Below are 23,463 nucleotides of genomic sequence, written 5' to 3' on the forward strand. Positions count from 1 at the left end.
AACAGAGGGCACACGAACATTCCAGAGTAAGGCTTGCTGTGTGTCCAGGGATTGCGCCCTCTGGGTAGTCCTTCCTCCCTGAACGGGGGCTAGTTTTGGTGCAACAACCGGGTTCCTTCTCTAACCAAGGTGGCGGGGGGGGGGATGACGAATATAACGAGCGAAATAAAATAAAAACTTGAGGCCCACAACGGCCATTCTCCTCCTAGGATCAGCTGTCGTTTTTTTTTGGTTTAAAAGAAAGTGTGCAGGAAGATGTGCCTCTCGATCCAGCCCAGGAGCTGCGTCACGTTGGTGTAGACGCCCGGTCCCACCGACTTGGAGGAGCACACGGAGCCCCACGAGGTGAGGCCGTACAGCGTCCAGCGCCGGTCGGTCTCCTCGCACACCAGTGGGCCCCCGCTGTCACCCTGCCACAGCAACAGCCACACAAAGTCACACCGGCGGCGGGAGCAGATGCGGATACTTGAAGCGGAAAGTGGAAAGTTAAATCTCTCCCGTCAGCGTGCGACTGTTTACCCAGACTAGACCGTGGAACATATAACGACGAAGCAATGCCCGATTCACAAATACGAAGGAGGACTGATCATACGGCGATGCACCACTCTGCTGCTCCTGACTCATGCATCTGGCTAAACCGCCTCAATGATGAATGGTTTCAAGCTCAAGTTTACTTTGTTTATCCAGGTGAGAACTCGAGAGATGAGGATGAGTCCCATTTGCAAGAGTAACCTTGGGTCGACGGAATAACACAAAGTGCTCGCCACAAATTAACTACAATACCTTGCTGATCTCGTCAAGGACTATAAATCATCACACGAACTCCAGTCATCCTCGCAGCAGCTTTTGGTTGGCCATCGAACAAAGACAGTTACTACATTGCGTGCTTTCAGATGCACTTCTGCGGCCCTCTGGAATGCTCTTCCTTCCGATTTTAGGAGCTATGCACCGTTTAAATCCAGATTGCAAACTCATTTCTTTCGAACTGCTTTTTTTGTTTAGTTTTGTGTCCTTCCCCCGCACCTCCGATTAGCATGGTTGCCTACGTATGGTGCGAAAGAAGTTCAACATACAATACTTGTCTCATGACCTGCCCGACCGTGAGCTGTGCATCGCTCAGGAAAATTCCTCAGCCGCAGAGCTGCCCGCGCCTGTCTTGCGGGTGCATGCACAGCGGTTGTCCGGAAGCGCCGTCGTCTCACCATGCAGGAGTCGACGGAGCCTGCCTCGTAGCCGGCGCACAGCATACGCGGCGTGAGCGGGCGCAGGGGGAAGAAGCCCTGGCAGGCGCTGGGTGAGATGATCCTCACCTCGCCCTCCTGCAGCTTAGACGGGACAACTAGAGCAGAAGCAGGCGCACGCACCACGGCAGGATTTCACAGTCACGAGAGATCCTTTGCATTATTTTACAGCAGTGGCATCTGTTGGCAGCCGATGAGGCATTCAATGAAATGCCCCCATTACTTAACCAGGTAGGAGCCCGTTGGGATACAACTCTTCAGAATGTAGTCACTGTCTGCAGACTGGTATCTATAACGTTGCATTTTTTTGTACAATTATTTGAAATTTTATGTAGAAAATAGTCGCCGAGTCTCAAGATTCTTTTGTAGGAGTATCCTGCTCAAGTTGTTAAAAACTAGTTTCCTCTTGTGAGCATATCTGTTTATTGAAAGAAAGAAGTAACAATACCTGGGAAAGCCCGTGTATATGCACACCTCTTAATATACACGACGCAAGAGGCTGGGGATTTAAGAAACTTGCCTCGTCGTTTCGACTGCCGTTTTGTGAGGTCACATCAAACGGACGACCTGTGCATTGTAAGTCCAATGTGGTAGCATTACTGTAGTGGTAGCACATTATAGGTCTGCGCTCGTTCAAACAGAGGTGTGAGTAGCAAAGCTACACGTACTCTCTCCTAATGCCCTGCCATGGCGAGCGGAACTCGACATTGGCATATCAGCTCCTGAAGAACGCGATGCCATCTTGCGCAATGCCATGTGACGCACATGTGTACGCGCTCATCCGGGGTCAGAATCGTGTAACTCTCTGGAGAACAGCACGTATGTGTGTATGTATGTGTTGAACTTATTTCGCACCATACGTAGCCCACCGTGCTCATCGGAGGTGTGGGGGAAGGACAACAAACTAGATACAACAAGCAGTCACAAGGAATGACTTTAAAATCGAGATTGAAAATTAGCTCCAGTGGTTTCCTAATATCGGAACATTATGTGATTGAATTAAATGAGTGGTGAAGTTTGTCTGTGCAAGGTTATTGAACCAGAATTGTTGAAGTCCTTGGTTAAAGGAAAGAGCCGGTGGATAGCTAGGGAATGCCCTCACCTAACCATTGATGGATTATGGATGATGATGATTAAATTGATTATATGTGTACCCTCACCCCCGACGACTGCAGCGGTTCAAGGAGAATTCCTGGCACCACCAACACCAGCACCTTCTCAGCGCAACTTTGTGGACGAGCTGCCTGCGAGAAATGCTGAGCTGCGTCCCCCGTGCTCACCCTTGGCGCTGGTGACTCCCCAGCCCGTGATGACGCAGTAGGTGTCATCTGGCACGCCGACACCCCTGTGCGGGAGGCAGGCGGGCTGCACGTGGGGGCTCTCCCACACCTCCTCCCGCAGCTCCACGAGCGCCACGTCGTAGTCCAGGGTGCGTGCGCTGAAGCGCTCGTGGCGGATGATGCGCCGCACTTTCCTCTCCTGCCGGAATGCCGACAGGTGCCCCAGGTTGTTCACCCCAAACACGGCCGTCCAGGCCTCCGGGTCATGTTGCCTAACAAGGGCGGAGAACTGCTTCAGAAGCTGAAGGTGGGCCACACGAAAGTACCGCGATCCACCTTGAGATTTCGCGCACGCTCTCTAAGGGCTCGTGTTCAATCCTGAGGCTCAGTGAATGCCAGTGTCCTTCTGGTTTAAACTTACCCAGCAAACAATGCTCTGTATTGAGCTACATCTGAACATTGCGTGGCAGATGCAGCTATTTGCTCCTCCACCAACGGACAATTAAGATTATTTCTCAGTGTGACTGCAGTCACCAATCTTATGTTAACTACCTCGCCAAGTATACAGGAGGTCGTGGGTTCGATCCCGACCCTGACGCCAGTATATTTGGAGTTTGGATGTTCTCCCCGTGGTTGCGTGGATTTTTCTCCGGGTCCTCAGGTTTTTAACTCCACGTTTAGAAACATGCGTTTAGAGTATTCGGCTACTAAAAATGTCCACATGATGTCACTTATTTGTCCGATCATTTGGGGCCTGGTCGCTTCTGAAAAAAATAGCTGTATAGCTCAGTAGGTCTTATCTGGTAAAATACAAATAGTTTGAATAGTTAGATATTAATCTCAAACCATGAACTGCATAGTTATGCCACTACGCTGTTTCAATCACTTGCTAGCAAAATTTATGTTATTCAGCAGTCTACTGCGAAAGCCATTCATTGACAGGCCCACCAACCTCAACATAAAAAAAATATGAACTCTGCTGATGTAGTCGGTGTGAGCTCGCCTGTGACGAATCACACGTATGATTGAGCACTCTGCTGGTTATTATAAGAAAAGGCGATGGTGATCAAGGATTGGACCCCAAGTGCGACAATACACGAGTAGAGTACGAGTCACGCCCCCAATTTATATTTGGGTGGACTTTGTGCTGAGGAATTGAGAAGCGGTGTTGTGACGTGGAGGGTGTTTCTGATCACTATTTCAGATATGCAATTTGCCCTACTGAAGAACACTTTGAAATAAAGTTTTGCCGTTTCGCAAACCCCTGGTGCTCAGCTGTTGTGGAGTCGCCCACTTCTCCAGAGGACAGAACACAACGCAGGGTCTCTAGTCATCGTCTCCGAACTTAATAATTTTGATTGTTGCTATTGTCGTCTGTTTCGCCAAGCTGTCCCGCTTGCAAGGATTCACGACAGGAGGAGAGGGACAGGGCAGACCAGCTCCACTGAAAAACTCCCCGTCATAACAAAAGAAGAGGACTAAGATGACAATCTGCTGAACCGAGTGTGTGTGTCAAGCGAATATAAGTATCTCTCTGCTCAAATGAGCATGGAGGGGTACTCATCTCTATCGATGGCCCCTGGACTAGAGGTGGAAATTCCACATTCCTATAGCAGGGACCAGCCTCTCCAGAAGACAATCGATGTTCACCTCCAACAAAGTGGTACTCGTATTATTCGGGGATGATGGCCCGAGTGAAATACTAACTCGTACTGTTCTATTCTAATTTGCAGATCCAGTGCTCTAACACAGATGTAAATAAAATGTAACAAAAAATCGTCCTCCTATAGAGAGACTGGCCACTATCAGCATACCGTGACCTCTGGGTGTAACGCAGTTTGGAAATCTAAATTATTATGATTATTCAGTGAAATGGGCATCACACCAAACTCTTACATGCTGAGCCCTCTTGACTTTACGTTGTGAACCATTGCGTTCCTCAGACAGTAAGTGAAGGCACTGAATATGGCTTCCCCTGAGGCTGTGCTTCAGCTCTCAGACCTGCACATGGACTCACGAATTTCCATACGAAGCCGACCGCAGAGCTGTAGTATAAGCAGTGCGTAAGCTCACTTTGGGAATGAAACCCCATCAGTATCTGCTTGTTTGATTATCAGCTTCGCAGATATACTGTGGGCAAGACAGGAACATCCGCATGGCACCCCCGCGACGTGTCACCCAGTCATCCTCTCGTCGCATGACTCATCAATGCGCGATAAGAAGCGGCGAACCAGCCATTGCTTTGACGTCCGTCTCCCAGGGGCACGCTCAGCGTCACAGATCTTCCATCACCAGTGTAACCCCGCGGGCGAATGTGTGTCCGCGAACCCCCTCACCGCGTGAAGCAGTGTGCCCCCGTGAGCGCCCATCTGCGGTGGATGAGAGTGCAGCCGCAGGAGTGGGGCCTCAGCGCGGTGCGCAGCGAGCCTTGCCATGGCCAGCGCCCCTCGCGGCTCGCTCGGCCGCCCAGGATTCTCTTGCTCATGCGTCGCGGCGACGACGTTGAGCGCCGGCCACAGTCTGCGCGCACATCCCGGGCAGGAGCGCAACTAATGGGGTATGTGTGGCAGCGTTTATGCGACGCATAGCGGGAACTCCAGTCGGACACAACGGGGCCCCCGAATCAACAGGTAAACAAGTAAAATAAACGTGAAGAAAATTAACAAAAAATATGAGAACAATAATACTGTATTTCGTTATAGTCTACATATCTATATATATAAAATCGCAAATCTGTCTGTCTGTCTGTGTGTGTGTGTCTGTGTGTCGCCGGACCATACGCAGTTTCATTGGACGGCGGTTGCCCCTGGCAACGGGTAGCGACGCATTCGCTGCCGGGTGGACGCCATTTTTAATTCCCGTTAAAAATATGCGCACGCATTTGTGGTATAAACTCGATATACCCAGCGTTGCCCGGGGGGAAAATACATTTAAAATCTTATGAAAACTTTCAAACATTACATACCAATGAAAAAACAACTGTGTAATTACTTTTAAACCTGACGCGCCAAGAATCGATTCTCTGAATCGCGCAAAGGAATCGAAGGTTGTAGATTCCTTTAGATTCGGACGATTCCCGTTTACTATAAGTTGCTTAAAGTCGATATAAACTGCTACGAACGGGAAATATCCGGCGTTGACCGGGGCAAAAATGTAATTAAAAACTCCTGAAAAAATAACAAATAAAATAACAATGAAAATGAAACTCTATCATTCAAAATGTAAACCCCCAACATGCCAGGAATCGATTCTTTGAATCGCACAAAGGACTAATCGAAGGTTGTAAATTACTTTAGGATCGCGCTTCCTGTTTAATATAAGTTGCTTATAGAGTTGATATAAATTGCTACGAATGGGAAATATCCGGCGTTGACTGGGGCAAAAATATAATGGTGAGGGCGGTTGTGAGTGGCGATTGTGAGTGGTGATTAGTGAGTGGTGAGGGGAGGTTGAGTGGTGAGGGTGAGTGGTGAGGGTGAGTGGTGAGGGTGAGTGTTGAGGGTGAATGGTGAGTGGTGAGGGTGTGATTGGTGAGGATGAGTCGTGAGGGAGAGTGGTGAGGGAAAGTGGTGAGGGTGAATGGTGAGGGTGAGTGGTGAGTGCTGAGGGTGAGTGTTGAGGGTGAGTGGTGAGTGGTGATTGGTGAGCGTGTCATTGGTGAGGATGAGTGGTGAGGGAGAGTGGTGAGGGAGAGTGGTGAGGGTGAATGGTGACGGTGAGTGGTGAGGGTGTGTATATATGTAAGGTTATTAAGAAATATATTTTTCACCCGGGCAACACCGGGTACTACTGCTAGTTAATGTATATGGATGAAAAACAACCGTGGCTATTTCATTAAAAGTGAGTTGGGAGAAAGGAGGGGGGCCCACAGTCGCATCTTGCATAGCCCCGTTGCTCCCCTGCGTCCGGGGATGGATAGATGTGGGCAGAAAGCATTTTGTAATTGGTGAAGAACCCCTGTGAGGACAAGATGTATGCGTGTGGCAAATAGCAAACAAGTGTGAAGTAAGCTTCACTAATTCAGCATCACTCATACCTCACATTGCACAAATGGGAATAGTGTACTCAGATTTAAGTTGAGTATGTAGTAAACTCAGAACTACAGGCCTTTTTAACAATAACGTTTTTAGGCAGATATTGACCAATTTTTTCAAGAAACTGAATTGCAAGCTGAATTAAATAAGTGTGTTAATGTTCAAAACCACCTCTAGGTATGTATGTATGTTTAACACGTAGGCTTTCACGACCCCAAAATTATCCATACGACGTTTTTTTGAGTTAGATCACGTAAATATAGATGTGTTGTTAAACCCGCCACACCTGACACAGACAATTAGTAAGGTTTATCGCGCAAAACAGAACGTGCCAATTCGTTACTAGTACAGCACACCGGTGTGTTGGAGAGTAAATCCACAACATTCACATTTAACCCCGCCCCCCCAGCCCCCTCTGGCCTTCGCATCTGAGAGGTTTACAATAACCCCTCTATTAAAGAATGAAACAGGAGGATTTCTTCACAAATATGGCTGTCGCCAGATGAGGCTAGTTGTAATTACTGGCCTTGTAAGTGTTGTGGATTTACTCTTCAACACACCGGTGTGCTGTACTAGTAACGAATTGGCATGTTCTGTTGATGTGACAACAGGGGCGGTTTCTTCATTAGGGCGATTGGGCGACGCACCACCAATCTCAGCCGTTACTGTGCCTCTGGATATAGTCCAATCAGCGTCATGTCACATTCTGTGGAGTACCGCCTCTTTTTGGGCGATTTCACTCTGGCTGAGAATCGCCCAGAGTGTTCCCATAGACTTACATTCAAAGATGTTTTTTTTCGAACGGCGGGCGCTGCAATGCATTCTCTATGGCTTCCGGGAGGGCTCGCACTAACGTGCTTACGTCATCATAGGTAAGCACGTTTCAGTCAACAATATTATTTGTCGCCACCTAGTGGAATCTTTAATAAAAGAAACTGAGTGGATTGTAATAATAGTGAGATAGAAACAAACAAGATGTATTGTAAGAGTCACTTTATTTTTCATTAATATTAAAGAAGTGAAGTTGCCTTTACATGCTTAAGCTGTTAATTTATCCATTGCATGGGTGGACCTTATCCTTATCAATCATCCAGACATTTGCCCCCCCTGAGAGATTTTGCAGGAGCCGCCACTGTGTGACAACCCTTATTAATTGGCTGTGTCGAGTGGTGGCGGGTTTAATGATATATTTATAGTTATGTGATCTAACCTAAAAAAAACCTCTAATATGTATGTATGTTGAACTTCTTTCGCACCAAACGCAGCCAACCGTGCTAATCGGAGGTGCGGGCAGGAAGGACAACAAACTTAAAAACAAAAATAAGTTCTAAAAAAGTGAGTTTTCAATCTAGATTTAAAAGTGCATAGCTCCAGTGGCTTCCGAATTTTGGAAGGAAGAGCGTTTCAGACGGCTGCAGAAGTGCATCTGAAAGCGCGCGATGTGGTGACAGCCTTTGTTCGATGGCCGGCCAAAAAAGCCACTGCTGCGAAGCACCCTGTACTTGCAATGTAGACATCGCTGGTTCAAAACAATGGGGCAAGTTTCTTTAATCGACCGCTCCTCCATCCCTCGGCAGACCACATGCGGTGGGGTAAAGTGTTGGTACTCTAAATTATTCAAAGAGATTTTGGCCATCTTCTTGGTTCTTTCGGTAAAATCACGTAGAAGGGAAGTAATAAAATAATAAAAATAAAACATAATAAAATGAAATAATTCTCACGACGTTTCGGCTACAACGCAAGCAGCCGTCTTCAGGTGAAAAATGAGACACTACCAAGCTAGGAACTTATATATAAGCTGGGTTGGAGGTGGAAGAGCGCCTTAACAGAAAGAATGTGCATATGAAGAGGAATTTAGCATATTCATGGGAAATGCGTAGGAGGTGGGCGGGGGGGTTTCATAGTCATATTATGCCCATGCATTATACAGGATCAGCAGCACCAAGGGGGGGGTGCAGGGAGTAGCATTAACAAAGGAAAGGAATGTTAATGATATGTAGCTGCAGTTACTAAACAACCACGTATCCGTGAACATAAAGCTGACCTGAAACACGGTAGGACAAACACCTCAGCCGTGGCAGATCACTGTTACAACTCAGTGGGCTCACATGACATTGACTTCTCCAAGACAGAGGTTCTCTGCAAGCCATCTGGCTATCATGAGAGATTCGTTCATGAGGCGATCCACATATACAAACACAGAGACAATTTTAACCGAGAAGATGGATTCTGGCTTAGCAATCATTGGAAGGACGTAATAAACCATTTCGATACACATTAGGGTGGGTAGAATAATACATAGTGTTATATTAAAATGTATAAGGTATAGGGCGGTTAATAGCAATACAGTATATAATTTAATGTTGGGTTTATCTATGGCAGTATATAGTACGGTATATGCTCGTGTGATGTAAGAGAATAAAGTTTAGATGGAAGCATATTATATAATTTTTACGACGTAGAAGTGTAATGTATTACTTGCTGTTAGTAACTCAGCTTATTGTAGAGTATAGTAAGTATACTGATGGTGCTATGCAGTTTATACTTTAGTTTTTTATGTAGTTTATACTTTAGTTTTCTACGTGGTTGTTTAGTAACTGCAGCTACATATCATTAACATTCCTTTCCTTTGTTAATGCTACTCCCTGCACCCCCCCTTGGTGCTGCTGATCCTGCATAATGCATGGGCATAATATGACTTTGAAACCCCCCCCGCCCACCTCCTACGCATTTCCCATGAATATGCTAAATTCCTCTTCATATGCACATTCTTTCTGTTAAGGCGCTCTTCCACCTCCAACCCAGCTTATATATAAGCTCCTAGCTTGGTAGTGTCTCATTCTTCACCTGAAGACGGCTGCTTGCGTTTTAGCCGAAACGTCGTGAGAATTATTTTATTTTATTATGTTTTATTTTTATTATTTTATTACTTCCCTTCTACGTGACTTTACCGAAAGAACCAAGAAGATGAATCCCTGCAGTCACGAAAGCTTTAAATCGAGATTTTGGCCAGTGTGGAAGAGTAGGCCCAGACACCCTCGGAAGGGTGCTCCCTGGAGCTCCCTTCACGGTGGACCTTTCTGACAGCAGTGGCGAGAGCCAGCAGTTGACAAACCGATGCGTTGTCACGTGTGCTTGACTCTCAGCACGTTGTGACAATTTGTCTCGCAACGAAGATGAGATTGCAGTCGTGTAGCCACTGGCGTGCATAACGAATAGTACAATGTAGAATCCACAGGTTGTTAACCGAACAAGAAGGTTAATGATGTGGCCATTATTTTAATGGTTCCACAAAAAGTTCGGAGCAACGCAGTATATTTTTACGAGTGAGTTCACAGCATCCCCACAAGCCGTCCATAAGCACCAAGAGTCGAGCATTTCTATTGCACATGAAATATTAAGAGTAAAACAGTGCCTACATGTACATGATTACATTTTTAAACTCACCATTTCTGTGGCAGATAACAGACACTATGCTCTCGCTGTCACATGGAATCCTAGGGAGAGAAAAGGTGGCAATTGAAATAAAAAAGACATAATAAAACAAAATAGTGGATAAGGTCCATCATCCAGAAGGCCTTCCAAACCAATGTTATCCAGCAACTTTTATTAAAATAAAATAAAAACTGGGCCAGTTTTTACTTTGTGAGTCCCGTCGGCAGGATGTGGCCCATTAAATTGACATCTCCTGGACATCTGTGAAAAAAGAGCTTCATAGCTCATCGGATTCCTCCAGCATGAATAAAGATTCTGATTCTGACATAAATCCTAGGATCCCAATGCACAATGCATGAAAAGCAGGGAACAAAAAGAGAACCAGGGCAGCCTCCAAACTAAAGAGGGAAGGCCACAGTAAAGAGATGGGTTTTCAAAGCAGATTTGAATATATCTACCGATTCCGATTGCCTGATTTCAAGTGGCAATGATCTTTCTCACAAATATAGAATTCTTCACAGCAACAATGTTTTATTCTTATTATTTATAAATATACAGCGGTATACACAGGACGAGATGTGTGAATATGCGAGTGTCTGCATCGAGTGATGGAAGCTTACACAGCAGGTGAGTGGAGCACCTGCATTTTGAGCCCCAGAGCAACCACCGGAAAATTGTCCCTCTGCAATATGAACACATCTTAGTACGTGCCGTTTGTCATTTGCTATTTATCTGTGGGAGTGTACGCTGTGGAAAGATGTGTTCCTCTCCATTGCATATGCAATTTTCACCAATGGTTCAGGGTCGGCAGTGGAGATAGGAATGACCAATTGCTCATTTTGGGATGGTGACACTTTTACTGCATGCGAGATGTTAACTACCTCGCCTGGTACACATTAAGTCGTGGGATCGAAACCAACCCTGACGCCTGTATATTTGGAGTTTGCATGTTCTCGCCGTGGTCGCGTGAATTTTTCTCCGGGTCCTCCGGTTTTTCCCTCCACATTTAAAAACATGCGTTCAGAGTATTTGGCTGCTATTAATTTTTTTGTCTGCCTGCAACCAGGTGTGTGAGCAAGTTAGGCAACCAGAGGCACGGTGATACGTTTAAAGCGATATGGCACGGGTTGGTTTGGAAACGAATGTGGGGTCACCTTGCCTTCACGCCCGTGCGTGGGGAGGGGCTGCATCAGCAAATACTCACCCCTCTGCCAGGGCGGCCTGAACGGTGCTGGTGTTTGTCTGATGCCATCCAGGTGTCAGGTGCAGAGGAGGCAAGAATTTCTTCCTCACTGCCCTTTGAAGAAAGTGGGTGTCTGCCTCGCCCCTGGACAACAACAACAACGGCAACAGAACAACAGCAACAAAACACCAATCAATGCTATTTGAGATATCAAACATCACAACTTATCGTGTTATCGGATTCACAAGATATATGTCCATAGCTTGACAATCATAATAATTATATTTTTTGGTAATTTTGAGGGCATTTGAATGAAGATTTTTATTATTATAATTATTATTTGGTATTTGGGCTATGTGATCCACATACATTGGTCTGCCCTCATAAATAATGGTTTAGGGTCTTAATAGCTACAGTGCATGGCTTACTTTAGCAGTTTCCTCTTGTAATGTAAGTTACAACTCTCCATGCTGTTCAGCTGTGCCAGCATTAACAGGCTTGCACTTTGCACATTTCTGACACGAGTGTTGGCTGCGGTCCAGCAAAGTGTAGAATATTGTGTAGGAAGAAAATGCTGAACAAAAACGTCACATTTTCCCCACATGGTTATTTCCACAAGACAGCTGCACTTCATACGCTACGTCAACTATACTTAGTGTTACGTGCTTAGAGCTTTCAACTTTAAATTTTGCACAATACAATCTAGTTGACCAGCACAGTCACAATGATGATGTGTCTACAGAATTATATTTAGAACTGGCAGCTATGGATCAAACGTGATTTTATTTAGAGCCCGTAACATATGTGGTAGACAATACACACTGCACCAGTTTCAGAGGGACAGGGAAAGAGGCTTTGTCAATTGTAATATTCTACTACACTGACAGCTATGTCACTCTTCAGCCCCACGCTCAGACTTGCCAGGCAGAACCTGTTTTGTGCAGTTCACTGCAGCAGGATTTGCAAAAAATACACCGTGCACATGTTTTAAATGATAGTAGAGTGTGAATCACATGTGAATGTTGAATTTAACATTGGAATATATTTACGCCCAAGAGCTTTCACGAAAAGGTTTAAATAATTGTATCTGCTTGTGCACAGTTACATTTTACCTGGTTATATATTTATATGGAAGAGGGGTGATCGAACAAAGGGTGAATTCTGAGTAAAGAGAGCATTTATTTTAAGGATCACCAAATCTCATGGAGACAATGTTGAAGTCGTCGCATTGTGCGTTCTCAAACAAATTAATAAATTTAAGCTGAAAACATTCATGAAAACATGTCAAAGCAGGATATGACCCGACAATGAATTACTACTGAAATATACTCTTTAAAACCTATATAGTCCACGTACTGAATGTCAACGGCTTAGATGCCTATACAATCAGCCATTTACCAGTCTATGTAAAGTCTCTGTGTTGTTGTCGCTGTGTACAACAGACTGCCGGGCCACATGTGGCTCTGCCCCGTCCAGTTTTGATGTTGCTTGAATTTTCCCGCTCGCCAGTCAGCCTACGCCGAAAGACCGAGCTGCGTGTCATTTGTGTTCAGCGATTTTTTTTTACGTCTGGATGTGTATGTGTGTGGAGGTGCTACTCGCTAACAGCATTGCACCAATATGGTGGATATTTGTCTTTGTGTGTGTGGGGAGCGATAGTATAGTGGTTAGCGCGCTGCGCTACGAACCCGGCGAGTTCGATTCCCGCTCACGGCCACCAACACTGGTGACGATTATCTAAACCGGTCCTAGGCCTTCCTCCTCTAGGTCGACTCAGCCTCAAATGAGTGACTGGTGCGATGTGTAAACATCGCCACTTAGGGAGACAAAGGCGGCCAGGCGTGGCGCTGGCCACCCACCCCCTCGTGTGCTGTTCCAACCTTCATGGGTGCTACTTGCAAACAGTACTTGCTCCAATATTCTGTTAAAGACTACAAGGATGATATTTCTCTTTGTGTGTGGGTGTGCGTGTGAATCGGTGTTGCCGAGTCACCAAGGGCCGTCACGCCAAGTGTTCCACTCTCACCAGAAACCCATCTGAGCGCAGGCCAAGTGGCTGAGCGCCACACTCCACCCGTCCGCGCAGACCCCGCGCGACTGTGCGTGTCTGTGGACGAGCAGCGCGCTCCGGGGACCAGGCGTCACCTCTGCGTTGTGGTCCGACATCCCCACTGTTCGAAACATCACAGATTGCATGAGTTAAAACTTTTTTTATTTTCCTGATAAGTTTTCCCCCCACTGTTGGTTTACACATCCACAGACAACTTGTATAGGTATTCCGGCACCCGTCTCTTCTGGTTCCACTCTCACTTCTCAAGTGGCAGCTTCCGTGATCCCATACGAGGACAGTCTTCCTCTCACAAACCCCGGCACTGGCAAAGGTGTCCCTCAATGCATGTCATGTACACATCCCCACAGTATCTACGGCGTCTTGAGATACGTTCGCATAAACGTCCGTGTTAAACGGAGTTTTATTATTGTGTATTACACTAACAAGCACGGGGTGGTAATCATCTTCTGTTAATGGCCCAATGAGTGATGCTGGTGTTGGAAAGATTCCTAGGATGGGGGCGAGACTGTCGACCGGGCAGCCAGCTTGAACGTCCCACAAAATGAAAATCGTTGTGTTGACCCGAAAATAATTAATTGACCTCCAGTGGGATTTAAATTATCAATCTTCCCATTGCAAGCCATATGCTCAAATCTCTCCACCACATGCCTGAACCATGGGCAATTAGGCGTTTACAAACAACACGTTCATCAACAATGAATGCAGCGCTTGGTAATCGTTTCTGCCGTTAAACAAACGTGATATTGTTCAATCAGTGTATTGGCACCAGCCAGTGTTTACTGTTGCTGCAGTAATGGAACGGTGACAAACAATACATACGCAATCCATCAGTACCGTGCCACAAGGGGGCTCAGGCACGCTAATGTGGTTTATTAATCGGCGTAGCAGCTAATGTGCACGCTGGCCAAGGCAGAAATCATTTTCATCGCTTTCCGCATGAAAAACTATTGCGCAGTGATGTACGCCGCTTGCGCAGCAGCTTTGGATTTGAGCGCGCGCTCCCCAGATTGTTGTGACAGAGCCACCCACAGTAAATGTGATGTACCAATCGTAAAAAAACACAGAAATGCCCCTTATTTGTGGCATTGCACCGTATTTATGGCATTGCTATATTCGTAGAAAGTGCTGACAACAGAAAGTCCATGGAAAAAAACCTTATCCAAAATTGGTCACGCGAATGAGAAATAGTCGACATCCCATTGTCCCACGTGATCGTCGTGTTGATGGACGGGGTGGCGTGGCATCTAGTTTATGACATATTGCACAAGTTTAAAATACCATATAGCCTACGAGGACGTCAGCTTTTACGAATGTTAATTGGTCTCTGTAGGCAGTGCGGTCCTGTCTAACAGCTTAAATTAGTCTGAAGTGAGCAACTGGTACCATGTTTACAAGCGCTGGGAGGGCAAGCAGCAGCTAGGTTTGTATTAGCCCACTTGCGACTCAAATTGAGCTAAAATAATTTTACCAACCATTGAACATTGTATGAGTTGCCGATACATTGGACAGCAGAATTATAATTTGGACAATGCAATCACAGGCAGTCCTCGACTTACGAACGACCAACTTACAAACGACCGTAATAACGAACCAGCTTTCATGAAATAGAAAAAAAATACTTAAAACGCAAACTTGCAAACTGAACCGCGGAACTATTTTGTTTAGAGGAGCGATCCCACGCGAGATGTAATGAGTCGGCCTCGAGCGAGGAGTCAATGGATGTGTGTGTGGGGAGCGGTAGTGTCGCGGTTAGCTACGAAACCCGAGTTCGATTCTTGCTCACGGCCAACAGTAGTACCTGGTGTCGTGTGTAAACATCACCACTGGGGAGTCAAAGTAATATTTAGAAATACTTTTTTAAAAACACGCTTTGATGAAATGTACCGTACTGGTAATGGCATAATTCCACGACTCCAGGAAGTGGCCCAAAAGGCTTGCCATAATGTGATTTACAGCCAACGTGAGTTGAGCGTTGACAATTAGACCCAAGCCGAAACATAATATTAAAAAGATGGTTTAAAAATGTGTTTTTATTTTTAATGATAGAATATAGTATTGTCATCAGTATGACATAAGTATACCAAGTTTGCAGTCGATACCACATTGGGAAGTGGGTTAAAATTGAGTAACAAGATTTGAGGATACGACAACAGAGTGAGTTAAATAAAAGCGTGTAAAAAAAAGGCGGCCAGGCGTGGCCCTGGCCACTGACCCCCCTCGTGTATCGTGCCGGCCCTCATAGGCGCTACTCGCAAACATAACTTGGCCCCAACAGCCTGGTGAAGGCTACACGGAGGATCGTTGTCATTGGGATGTGTGTCTGTGTGTGTGTGCGCATGCCCCGTGTGTGTGCAATTGTGATGACTCATTGCCCCCTTCCGACGACAGTACAAGCCAGTATCAGGACCCAAGGTAAGTGAAAATAAAAGTTTTTACTTTTATTTTATTTGTTTTATAGTGTTACTCTGACCGTATGGGAATTTAAATAGTGCATTATTGTGTTCCGGCTTACGAACCGTTCGACTTGCGTACATGTCTCAGGAACGAATTGTGTTGGTAACCCGAGGACTGCCTGTATATTATACTAATTCAGGACTCGGTGCATTTTTAAGAAACTATATCTCACTGCGAGCTCATCAATGAATATCAATGAATGTGTATGTACAGGGCAGCAGGGAATATTAATACTCATGAAAACAAGTTGGGGGCCCGTGCATTGGGGAACCAACTTGTGACTAGAGATCATTCTGACTCCAACAAGATGATATTTATCATTGGTTTGGAATTTTCTCACCACGTGTAGAAGGCCTTGAGTAGAGGCGCCCATCAAGGGGAGGAGGAGCGCAAGGTGGAGTTATGTAAACACAACTCGCATAGCCTGCTGCGGTCAAAATATCTCATTTATTATATAAAGTCTGGTGTCATGAGAATGTGTTACCGCTTACCTTATTTATGCAAAAATGCCTGAGGTTTCCCCACAAAGCCTTTAGAAGAAAATAATATTTTTATGGGTATTAATTTGCTTCATCATCAGCGATGTATTGTTAATAGCACTTACTAAGGGTGTCCCCTTGCATGTTGCGACTGTTGTTTGACAGACTGAAATGGCTAAATTGATATTTTCTGCATATTTGGCCATTTTTTACCAAAAGTTGGCAGACAATTGCACTCTATAATAAATGTATCAAGCCCCAGTGTACAAACCATGCAATTTAAAACATCGCATCAGACTACAAAGCTCCTGCACATTTCTGTCAGTAGAGCTCCTTTAAGATTGCTGCCTGGAATAGACCAAGGCATCGGCATCCAAGGAGAGACTTCAAGATTAGGTCTAACGACAGAAGCTATGCCAGATTTTTTTCTAAAGTTAAAAACCTCACAGGGGAGTTGCGTTTGGATAGTTTCAAAAACAGAAACCACTGTCTTACTGTGCACACCTCAAAAGACATGGTAGCTCAGATGATACATGATACACGCTCACATGATAAGTTCATTGGCCCCGAAACACCACCATTACAGTAAAAGTAATTGGCTTAACAAATGGGATTCATGTGGTCCATGTGACCCACGCAACCATGCTGCCCATGCCACAGCTCCTTAGGACACAACGTTGATACCCACCACAGTCCCATTCGTCAGATCCGTCTGCACAGTGTCTCTCGCCGTCACACCAGGCCCTCTGCGGGACACACTGGTGGTTCAGGCAGGCCACCTCCTCCACCTCACACTGGGCTGCAACACACAAGAGACCGGTGTTGGTACAACAGCGAAGCACCGCATGGTGGCCAACCGAGGACCTTGGATGTGTCACAAACATGCAGTCAATCATTGGGTGTTTTTCTGTGTTCACTCCAGATCCCTTCTGTTATCCTTATAGTATGGATGTTGAATTTCTTTCACACTGTACGTAGCCAACCGTGATAATCGGAGGTGTGGGGGAAGGATAACAAACTAAACACAAAAAAGCAATTCCAAAGACATTAAGTGACAGTTAAAAATAATGTTTTCACCACTGGCGAGGGTTTGAAAGGCATTAATATGTTCACGAGTTGTTAAGCCAAGATAGGCCATGGTTAGGAATCCTACGATTCACTGGGAATGCCTAAGATTCAGAGAAGTGAACTAAACCATGCATTATGAATTATGAGAACGGCAGGAATCCGAAGCTGGCCAGGCACGCTGCACTTTTGTGTGTTTGGTTTCTTTTCCAATATCAACAACTCCTTGTTTATCACGTATTTATACATCCACTTGTAATCTGAGCATCGTTTTCCAGGTTGTGCGATTTTTCCATCCCAGAAAACAACACGCGGATTATTACGTATATGTATGTGTGTTGAACTTCTTTCGCACCGTACGCAGCCAACCGTGCTCATCAGAGTAATATAACAGAATTGTTGCAATTTCCTACGAGTGGGCAACATCGTTTATTTGTTTCATAGCCAGCCACTGACAAAAGCAGTGTAGAAAAAATCCAGAGATTTATTTTCATTTATATTTATGGGGAGACCTAGAGATCCAATAACTGGTACAAATGTTACGATTGACTTCTAACAACATCTTAATAAAAAAAAATCCACATATTTGTTTCATGTCGTACACCTCCAATTAGCATGTATGGTGTGAAATAAGTTCAAAATGCATACATACATTGCAATATATAAAACAATATATTTATATTGTTTTATTATATCCCTTCTACGTGACTTTACCGAAAGAACCAATATATTGTTTTATATTTATATTATTTTATTATCTCCCTTCTACGTGACTTTACCGAAAGAACCAAGAATATGAATCCCTGCAGTCACGAAAGCTTTAAATAAAAAAATACATTGCAATGTTTCATCAAAATATTAACAACAAAATTAACTGCAAGAAAATCGCTATATTAGTTTTTTAGGCATGTTATTCAACTTGTCAGTGAGCTGCAGTAATAATAAGTGTCACGTAGTTAAACCCTTGCAGTTAATATTGTTGGCTGCATTGGGTGGTGAAAGTCTTAACAACACCAATGTTGTTAGAGCATTACGTGGCCTAACCGAAAAATCATGTATGAATAACTAAATATCCGTCTTTTTTAAGTTATTACATAAAATGCAATGTCTCACAATGTCTACAATCAACCACGTTCAAAAGGGGTTAATGGCGATGCAGTCAATGACACTCAATTATGCAATAAGAGAACTTTCAGACGTTGTTGCATTGTGGTTGCGTTGAATGAAGTGCACCAATTAATTGCAGCTTCTTTAACGTATTGACCTCATGTGAAGTATAATATTCAGAGATAATATTGAATTATGCTGAACAAATGTTTTTAGGCGTTTTGATTATTTTTATTACAATGTGACACAACTCTTTGAAAATTGTGGTAAACACTCAAATGCCAGAGCAATGATGCTTGTGGGGGGTTATTAATATTGTGAATATGCACATATAAATATACAGCTCAACACACGAGCATTTGGAATCGCCTTCAGAAACGTGACATTAATACTGTACTGTAATACAACACAAACCTACAGCAAAATTTCTCATCTTCCTCATCCCGGCAGTCTGGGAAGCCATCGCAGTGCATGTCGAGATTGATGCAGCTCTTGTCGGAGAAGCATTCCCACATCCCTCTCTGAGCGCACTCTGCAGTAGAAACACAATAACGGTTGCCTCCGTTAGTGTACAATATCCCCTGGGAGTTCCGTGGCAAAATGCAAAAATGAAGTGTATTGCTTTGTCCTCATTTATATGCTTGCCATCCCGGATAATCATCGGCTTGTGAAACATGGGCCGCCGCGTTGAGGACTTCCTTTCATTTGGATGAACGCAGCTGGAGCATACGCAGCGACGCGGAGAGTGGGTATCCAGAAACACTGCTTTATCCATCAAGGATATTGTGAGCTAACCGCTCAATCCGTAACGCTTGAAGTGAAGCCTGCAGCTTCATTTATGAGAACTTCAAACTCGTATAAATCCGCACAAGACAAACTTTATTATTTACGGCAAAGCAGAGATGGGTCTACACGTTTCATAATTACACAATACATGAAGGCTTGGAGGAGCTAATATCTTTTCACTCTAGATTTATTCGCAGCATTCAGGAGTATATTATTTTGAGTTGTATAAGGCATTTACATATTATTAACACATTTGCAAATACAATTCCAGTGCTGTAATTAAAACGTTCATATTTTTTTATTCAAAACGTGGGATTCTTGCACTACTATGTGGATATTTATTGTTAAAATCAATATAGAGCACTGTGGAGCATTGTCACTGCTTTTGATGGTTCAAAGATAATAAAGATGGATGCTTTATATGAATCCTTACCACAACAGTTCCCTCCTCAAAGCATGAGAATTTACCTCGGTGAGTTTACATTCCTAAAAATCTGGCACAGAATTCATGTACAGATTTATTTCAGCTGCACGTAAGGGACCCTAAACAAACTAAAATATTGACAGTTGATATTGACACCCAAAATGCATTTGAGCTTCTAGCAATCAATGCCTTTGATCCATTTCATTTGATTTCCAACTGAATTTTCTGCAGAATTTGTGTTGGCACGTACTGTTGTAAAAGTGGCAGGTTTAGGAATTGATTTCTAATTCTTATATCACTTCATTTTGAACTTGTGAATATGATTGATGTGACTCAATAAAGGCCGTGGCTATTGTTATAGCATTGAACCAGTTTTATACATTTCACATTCCTGTGGCAGGAACTTAAAAACACCGATTACTTTTCACAAAGCACCACTTATGGTATCTAAACTAACCTGGCCACAAATAATAGCTAAACGAAGTGGCTTATCAATATTTGACTGATATAAATGTCCACATGATAAGCTACTTCGTTGAGCTATCATTTGTAGCCAGGTCGCTTTTGTAAAAGAGCTACATAGCTCAATGGGCCTTACCTGGTAAAATAAAAAATAATGTATAGGATGTTTTAAATGTGGAAATGTATAGCAGCTAAATACTCTAAACGCATGTTTCTCAATGTGGAGGGAAAATCCGGACGACCCAGAGAAAAATCCATACGACCACGGAAAAAACATGCAAACTACAAATATACAGGCGTCAGGGTTGGGATCGAACCCACGACCATCATGTATACCAGGTGAGGTAGTTAACATCTCGCCACCGCGGTCTACCATCGCTGAAGGGAGGATGCGCTGAGCGAAGCTGTTCACAGCACACAGTGATGGTGGTGGTGTCCCTACTACAGGAGAGAGACTTTCAAATCAAGAGTTTGCTTGTAGTAGAGTGTGCCCCCTTCCCAGCGACTCCGATGTAGCAACAGTGAGCGTTGCTGTATAGCGGGCGTCGCACGTACCGCAGTCCTGCTCGTCGCTCGCATCGTCGCAGTCGCTGCGCGAGTCGCAGCGCCGGGCGGCGGACACGCAGTGGCCCGAGGCGCAGCGGAAATGCAGCAGCGGAGAGCACCGGGCTGAAAGACACGCGGGCGCCAGGCACGGCTCGCTCGCAGGGGACGAAGGGGGGGGGTGCTGGCAGTACATCGTTTTCTGTGTGTGTGTATGTCACAGGGAACTGTGCCACTGTGCGTGTCCCTATCATCGTCGTTATCATCAGTCACAGTTACAGAATGGCTTCCTGTGATTGGGGATGGGAAATGGTGGCAAGATTAGATGAACACACAGACAAATATTCCCCATATAGCCTGAATAGACTGGTGGGGCACGTGCTGTTAGCGGGCACCTATTACGGCAGAACGCAAGGCCCTATAAACACACACGAGGATGATTTCGGAATCAAGTTCAGGGTGATTCGGAGAATCCACGCTATTACTGAGTTCTATATAATGATGCAAGTGATACTCCTCTCGTATAATTAAGTATCTTAAATCCCCTTCCTGCCTCTGTTCACCCAGCAGAATAAACGATGAAAACATTTTCAAACTTTTATTTTACCAGGTAAGGGTCACTGAGTTATATAGCTCTCTTTCAGAAGCCACCTGGCCACAATTGATTCCTCATCGAAGTGGCTTATGTTGAGAGCGATATCAGCCAAATACTCTAAATGCATGTTTCTTAATGTGGGGGGAAAAACCAGAGGACCTGGATAAAACTCCACACGACCAAGGGGAGAACATGCAAACTCCAAATATATAGGTGTCAGGGTCGGGTTCAAACCCATGACCTCCTGCATACCAGGTGAAGTAGTTAACATCTTGCCACAGTGCCACCCGAAACTTGTACGCCAGTTCGTTCATGGGCAGGTCGCGTGTGATGAGGTCAAGTGTAGGTGCTCCCACCTCTGTCAAGACATCTGACCAGTGTGGGAGATTAGGCCAGAATACCCTACAAAGGGGGTTTTACATAGAGCCCTCTCCTGAAGGCCCTTCTAGCAGCAGAGGCATGAGCAGGCATTTGCAGGGGGCACCTTGCCATAATGTCCAAAAATCCAACATTCTCTTATAACAACTGCGTTGTTATCCGTGAGTATAATAGGCTATTTCCAACAAGGTTAGACTGGACCACCCTTTAATATTCAAATGTACATACGTATGTTGAACTTATTTCGCACAGTACGTAGCCAACCGTGCTAATTCGAGGTGTAGATTGTGCCTTCAATTTTATAAAATCCAGAAGCTGTCCCTCCTGCAATGCTGTGGTATGAGTTACAATGGAGCCCGCAAACAAGCGTGAGTATCTATTATGCTCCTCTGTGTAGCAGCATGGATTTTCTGGGTAGCCACACCGCCAAATAACTCACAGATTTCTTGCCTTGCATATGGGCGTTGAAACGTTAAGCTCATTATTCAAACCTGGTCAGAGCTTGCCAAGACAATGTGCGAACACATTGTGCAGGGCCATGGAAGGAATACAAATGCTCAATGCCAAAACGTAAAAAATATGAATCACGGAATTTTTTTTTACGAAAATGCTATAAATTCAAATAATAATATAAATATTCAAACAGCTTACATATATCACAAGCTTAAACGTTGTATCTTTCATTTATAAACCGGTCAAATGGTATTTTAAAAAGCATGAAATACGATACTACTCTTATCTATCCCTCCCTTATCCACAACTCCTATTATTATCTGCGAGGCTGAACCGCTCCACAATTATTTCCCTTACGGTGAATTGACCGCTCCAGTTATCTGCAGTCACATAGTGAGGAGTGGGCTGACAGAGCCACAGCTGGGTGCGAAACCCCCGGGGAGAAGAAGAACACCGTGGACAGTTCCGCAGGCTGTGATGCCGCAGACAAAGAGCAGAGAAAAAATGAAACTGGGCCAACGCTGCCTTTCACCGATAATAACCAAATCCCCATCCTTCATCCATACCCTTACATAACTGTAATGTCCATAAAGCCAACATTCCTTGATAACACTGTTTATATATGTACTATATATTTTCATACAACAGCACATTCGAGTATTAATGTTGCGAGATTTATCACTGCATGATAATTTATTATACTCCCTTTTTTGAAGACTAAGACATTTAATTCTAGACACCAAAATAATTAGAAAAAAAAGTTTCCCCTAATATGTTAGCAGCTATTACTACAGAGACATTCGAATGACAACAGTTAAAATGAGAACTTTGTATATTGAGAAACAATTTTCAATAAAAACAAGACGATGTGCACTAAAAAAAATGTGCCACCACGTCAAATAGGTATGCCGTGTGTGTAACACCTGCACGCAACTAAAGAATCCACGTTTCCTGAACGACTTTACTGCCATCTCTTGACCATGTCTGTTAATGCATCGGGACCCCTTGGTAGCTGGGCCGTTTGAACCGAAAACGTCGCAGCCTCCATTAGCAGACATGTTCTGACCAAATGGAGTTGGTTGCTCGAATCGTACACCAGGCGGTCATTCGTTCACATTTTTACGTTTCGGCACTGCACTATGCTCAAAGATTTGCGTGTCAAAGAAGGCTTGTGCAGGATATATGAAGAAGTACGGTATTACCCAGGAAGTCAGTAAACTTAGGCTTTATTGCCGGAGGGTCTGAAAACGTGTGGTCAGCTGAAAGGCTCCCTCTGGCACCCCTTGACCTCCCCAGTGTGAACAGACTGCATACAGCAGCAGAAATGCGATGTTAAAACATAAATAAAATACAACTAACATGCACAAAATATTCAGCGCTGCCATAATTCGTCGTTTTGCCAACATTGCACATCCATGTGAACGTTATTATTTCGAAGTATGACGAACCTACTAAAATTATACCGTTTTTTGC

The 23,463-nt window shown here is 44.5% G+C and overlaps 1 protein-coding gene across 1 annotated transcript in view; it reads right to left on the minus strand.

Moving 5' to 3' along the window:
- Positions 1 to 233: 233 nt before the first annotated feature.
- CORIN (corin, serine peptidase) overlaps positions 234 to 23,463 on the minus strand; it is a 55,369-nt gene continuing 32,139 nt past the window's right edge. Inside the window, exons 12-21 of the mRNA XM_078864734.1 lie at positions 20,577 to 20,690; positions 18,768 to 18,881; positions 16,866 to 16,976; positions 13,200 to 13,344; positions 11,195 to 11,317; positions 10,003 to 10,052; positions 4,858 to 5,041; positions 2,522 to 2,793; positions 1,074 to 1,339; positions 234 to 410 (exon numbers count right to left, since the gene is read on the minus strand). Coding sequence (XP_078720860.1) covers positions 234 to 410; positions 1,074 to 1,339; positions 2,522 to 2,793; positions 4,858 to 5,041; positions 10,003 to 10,052; positions 11,195 to 11,317; positions 13,200 to 13,344; positions 16,866 to 16,976; positions 18,768 to 18,881; positions 20,577 to 20,690 — 1,556 coding nt within the window. The remainder of the gene's footprint in view (positions 411 to 1,073; positions 1,340 to 2,521; positions 2,794 to 4,857; positions 5,042 to 10,002; positions 10,053 to 11,194; positions 11,318 to 13,199; positions 13,345 to 16,865; positions 16,977 to 18,767; positions 18,882 to 20,576; positions 20,691 to 23,463) is intronic.

This window comes from Lampetra fluviatilis, chromosome 19, assembly GCF_964198595.1.
Source record: "Lampetra fluviatilis chromosome 19, kcLamFluv1.1, whole genome shotgun sequence".
Classification (NCBI taxonomy): domain Eukaryota; kingdom Metazoa; phylum Chordata; class Hyperoartia; order Petromyzontiformes; family Petromyzontidae; genus Lampetra; species Lampetra fluviatilis.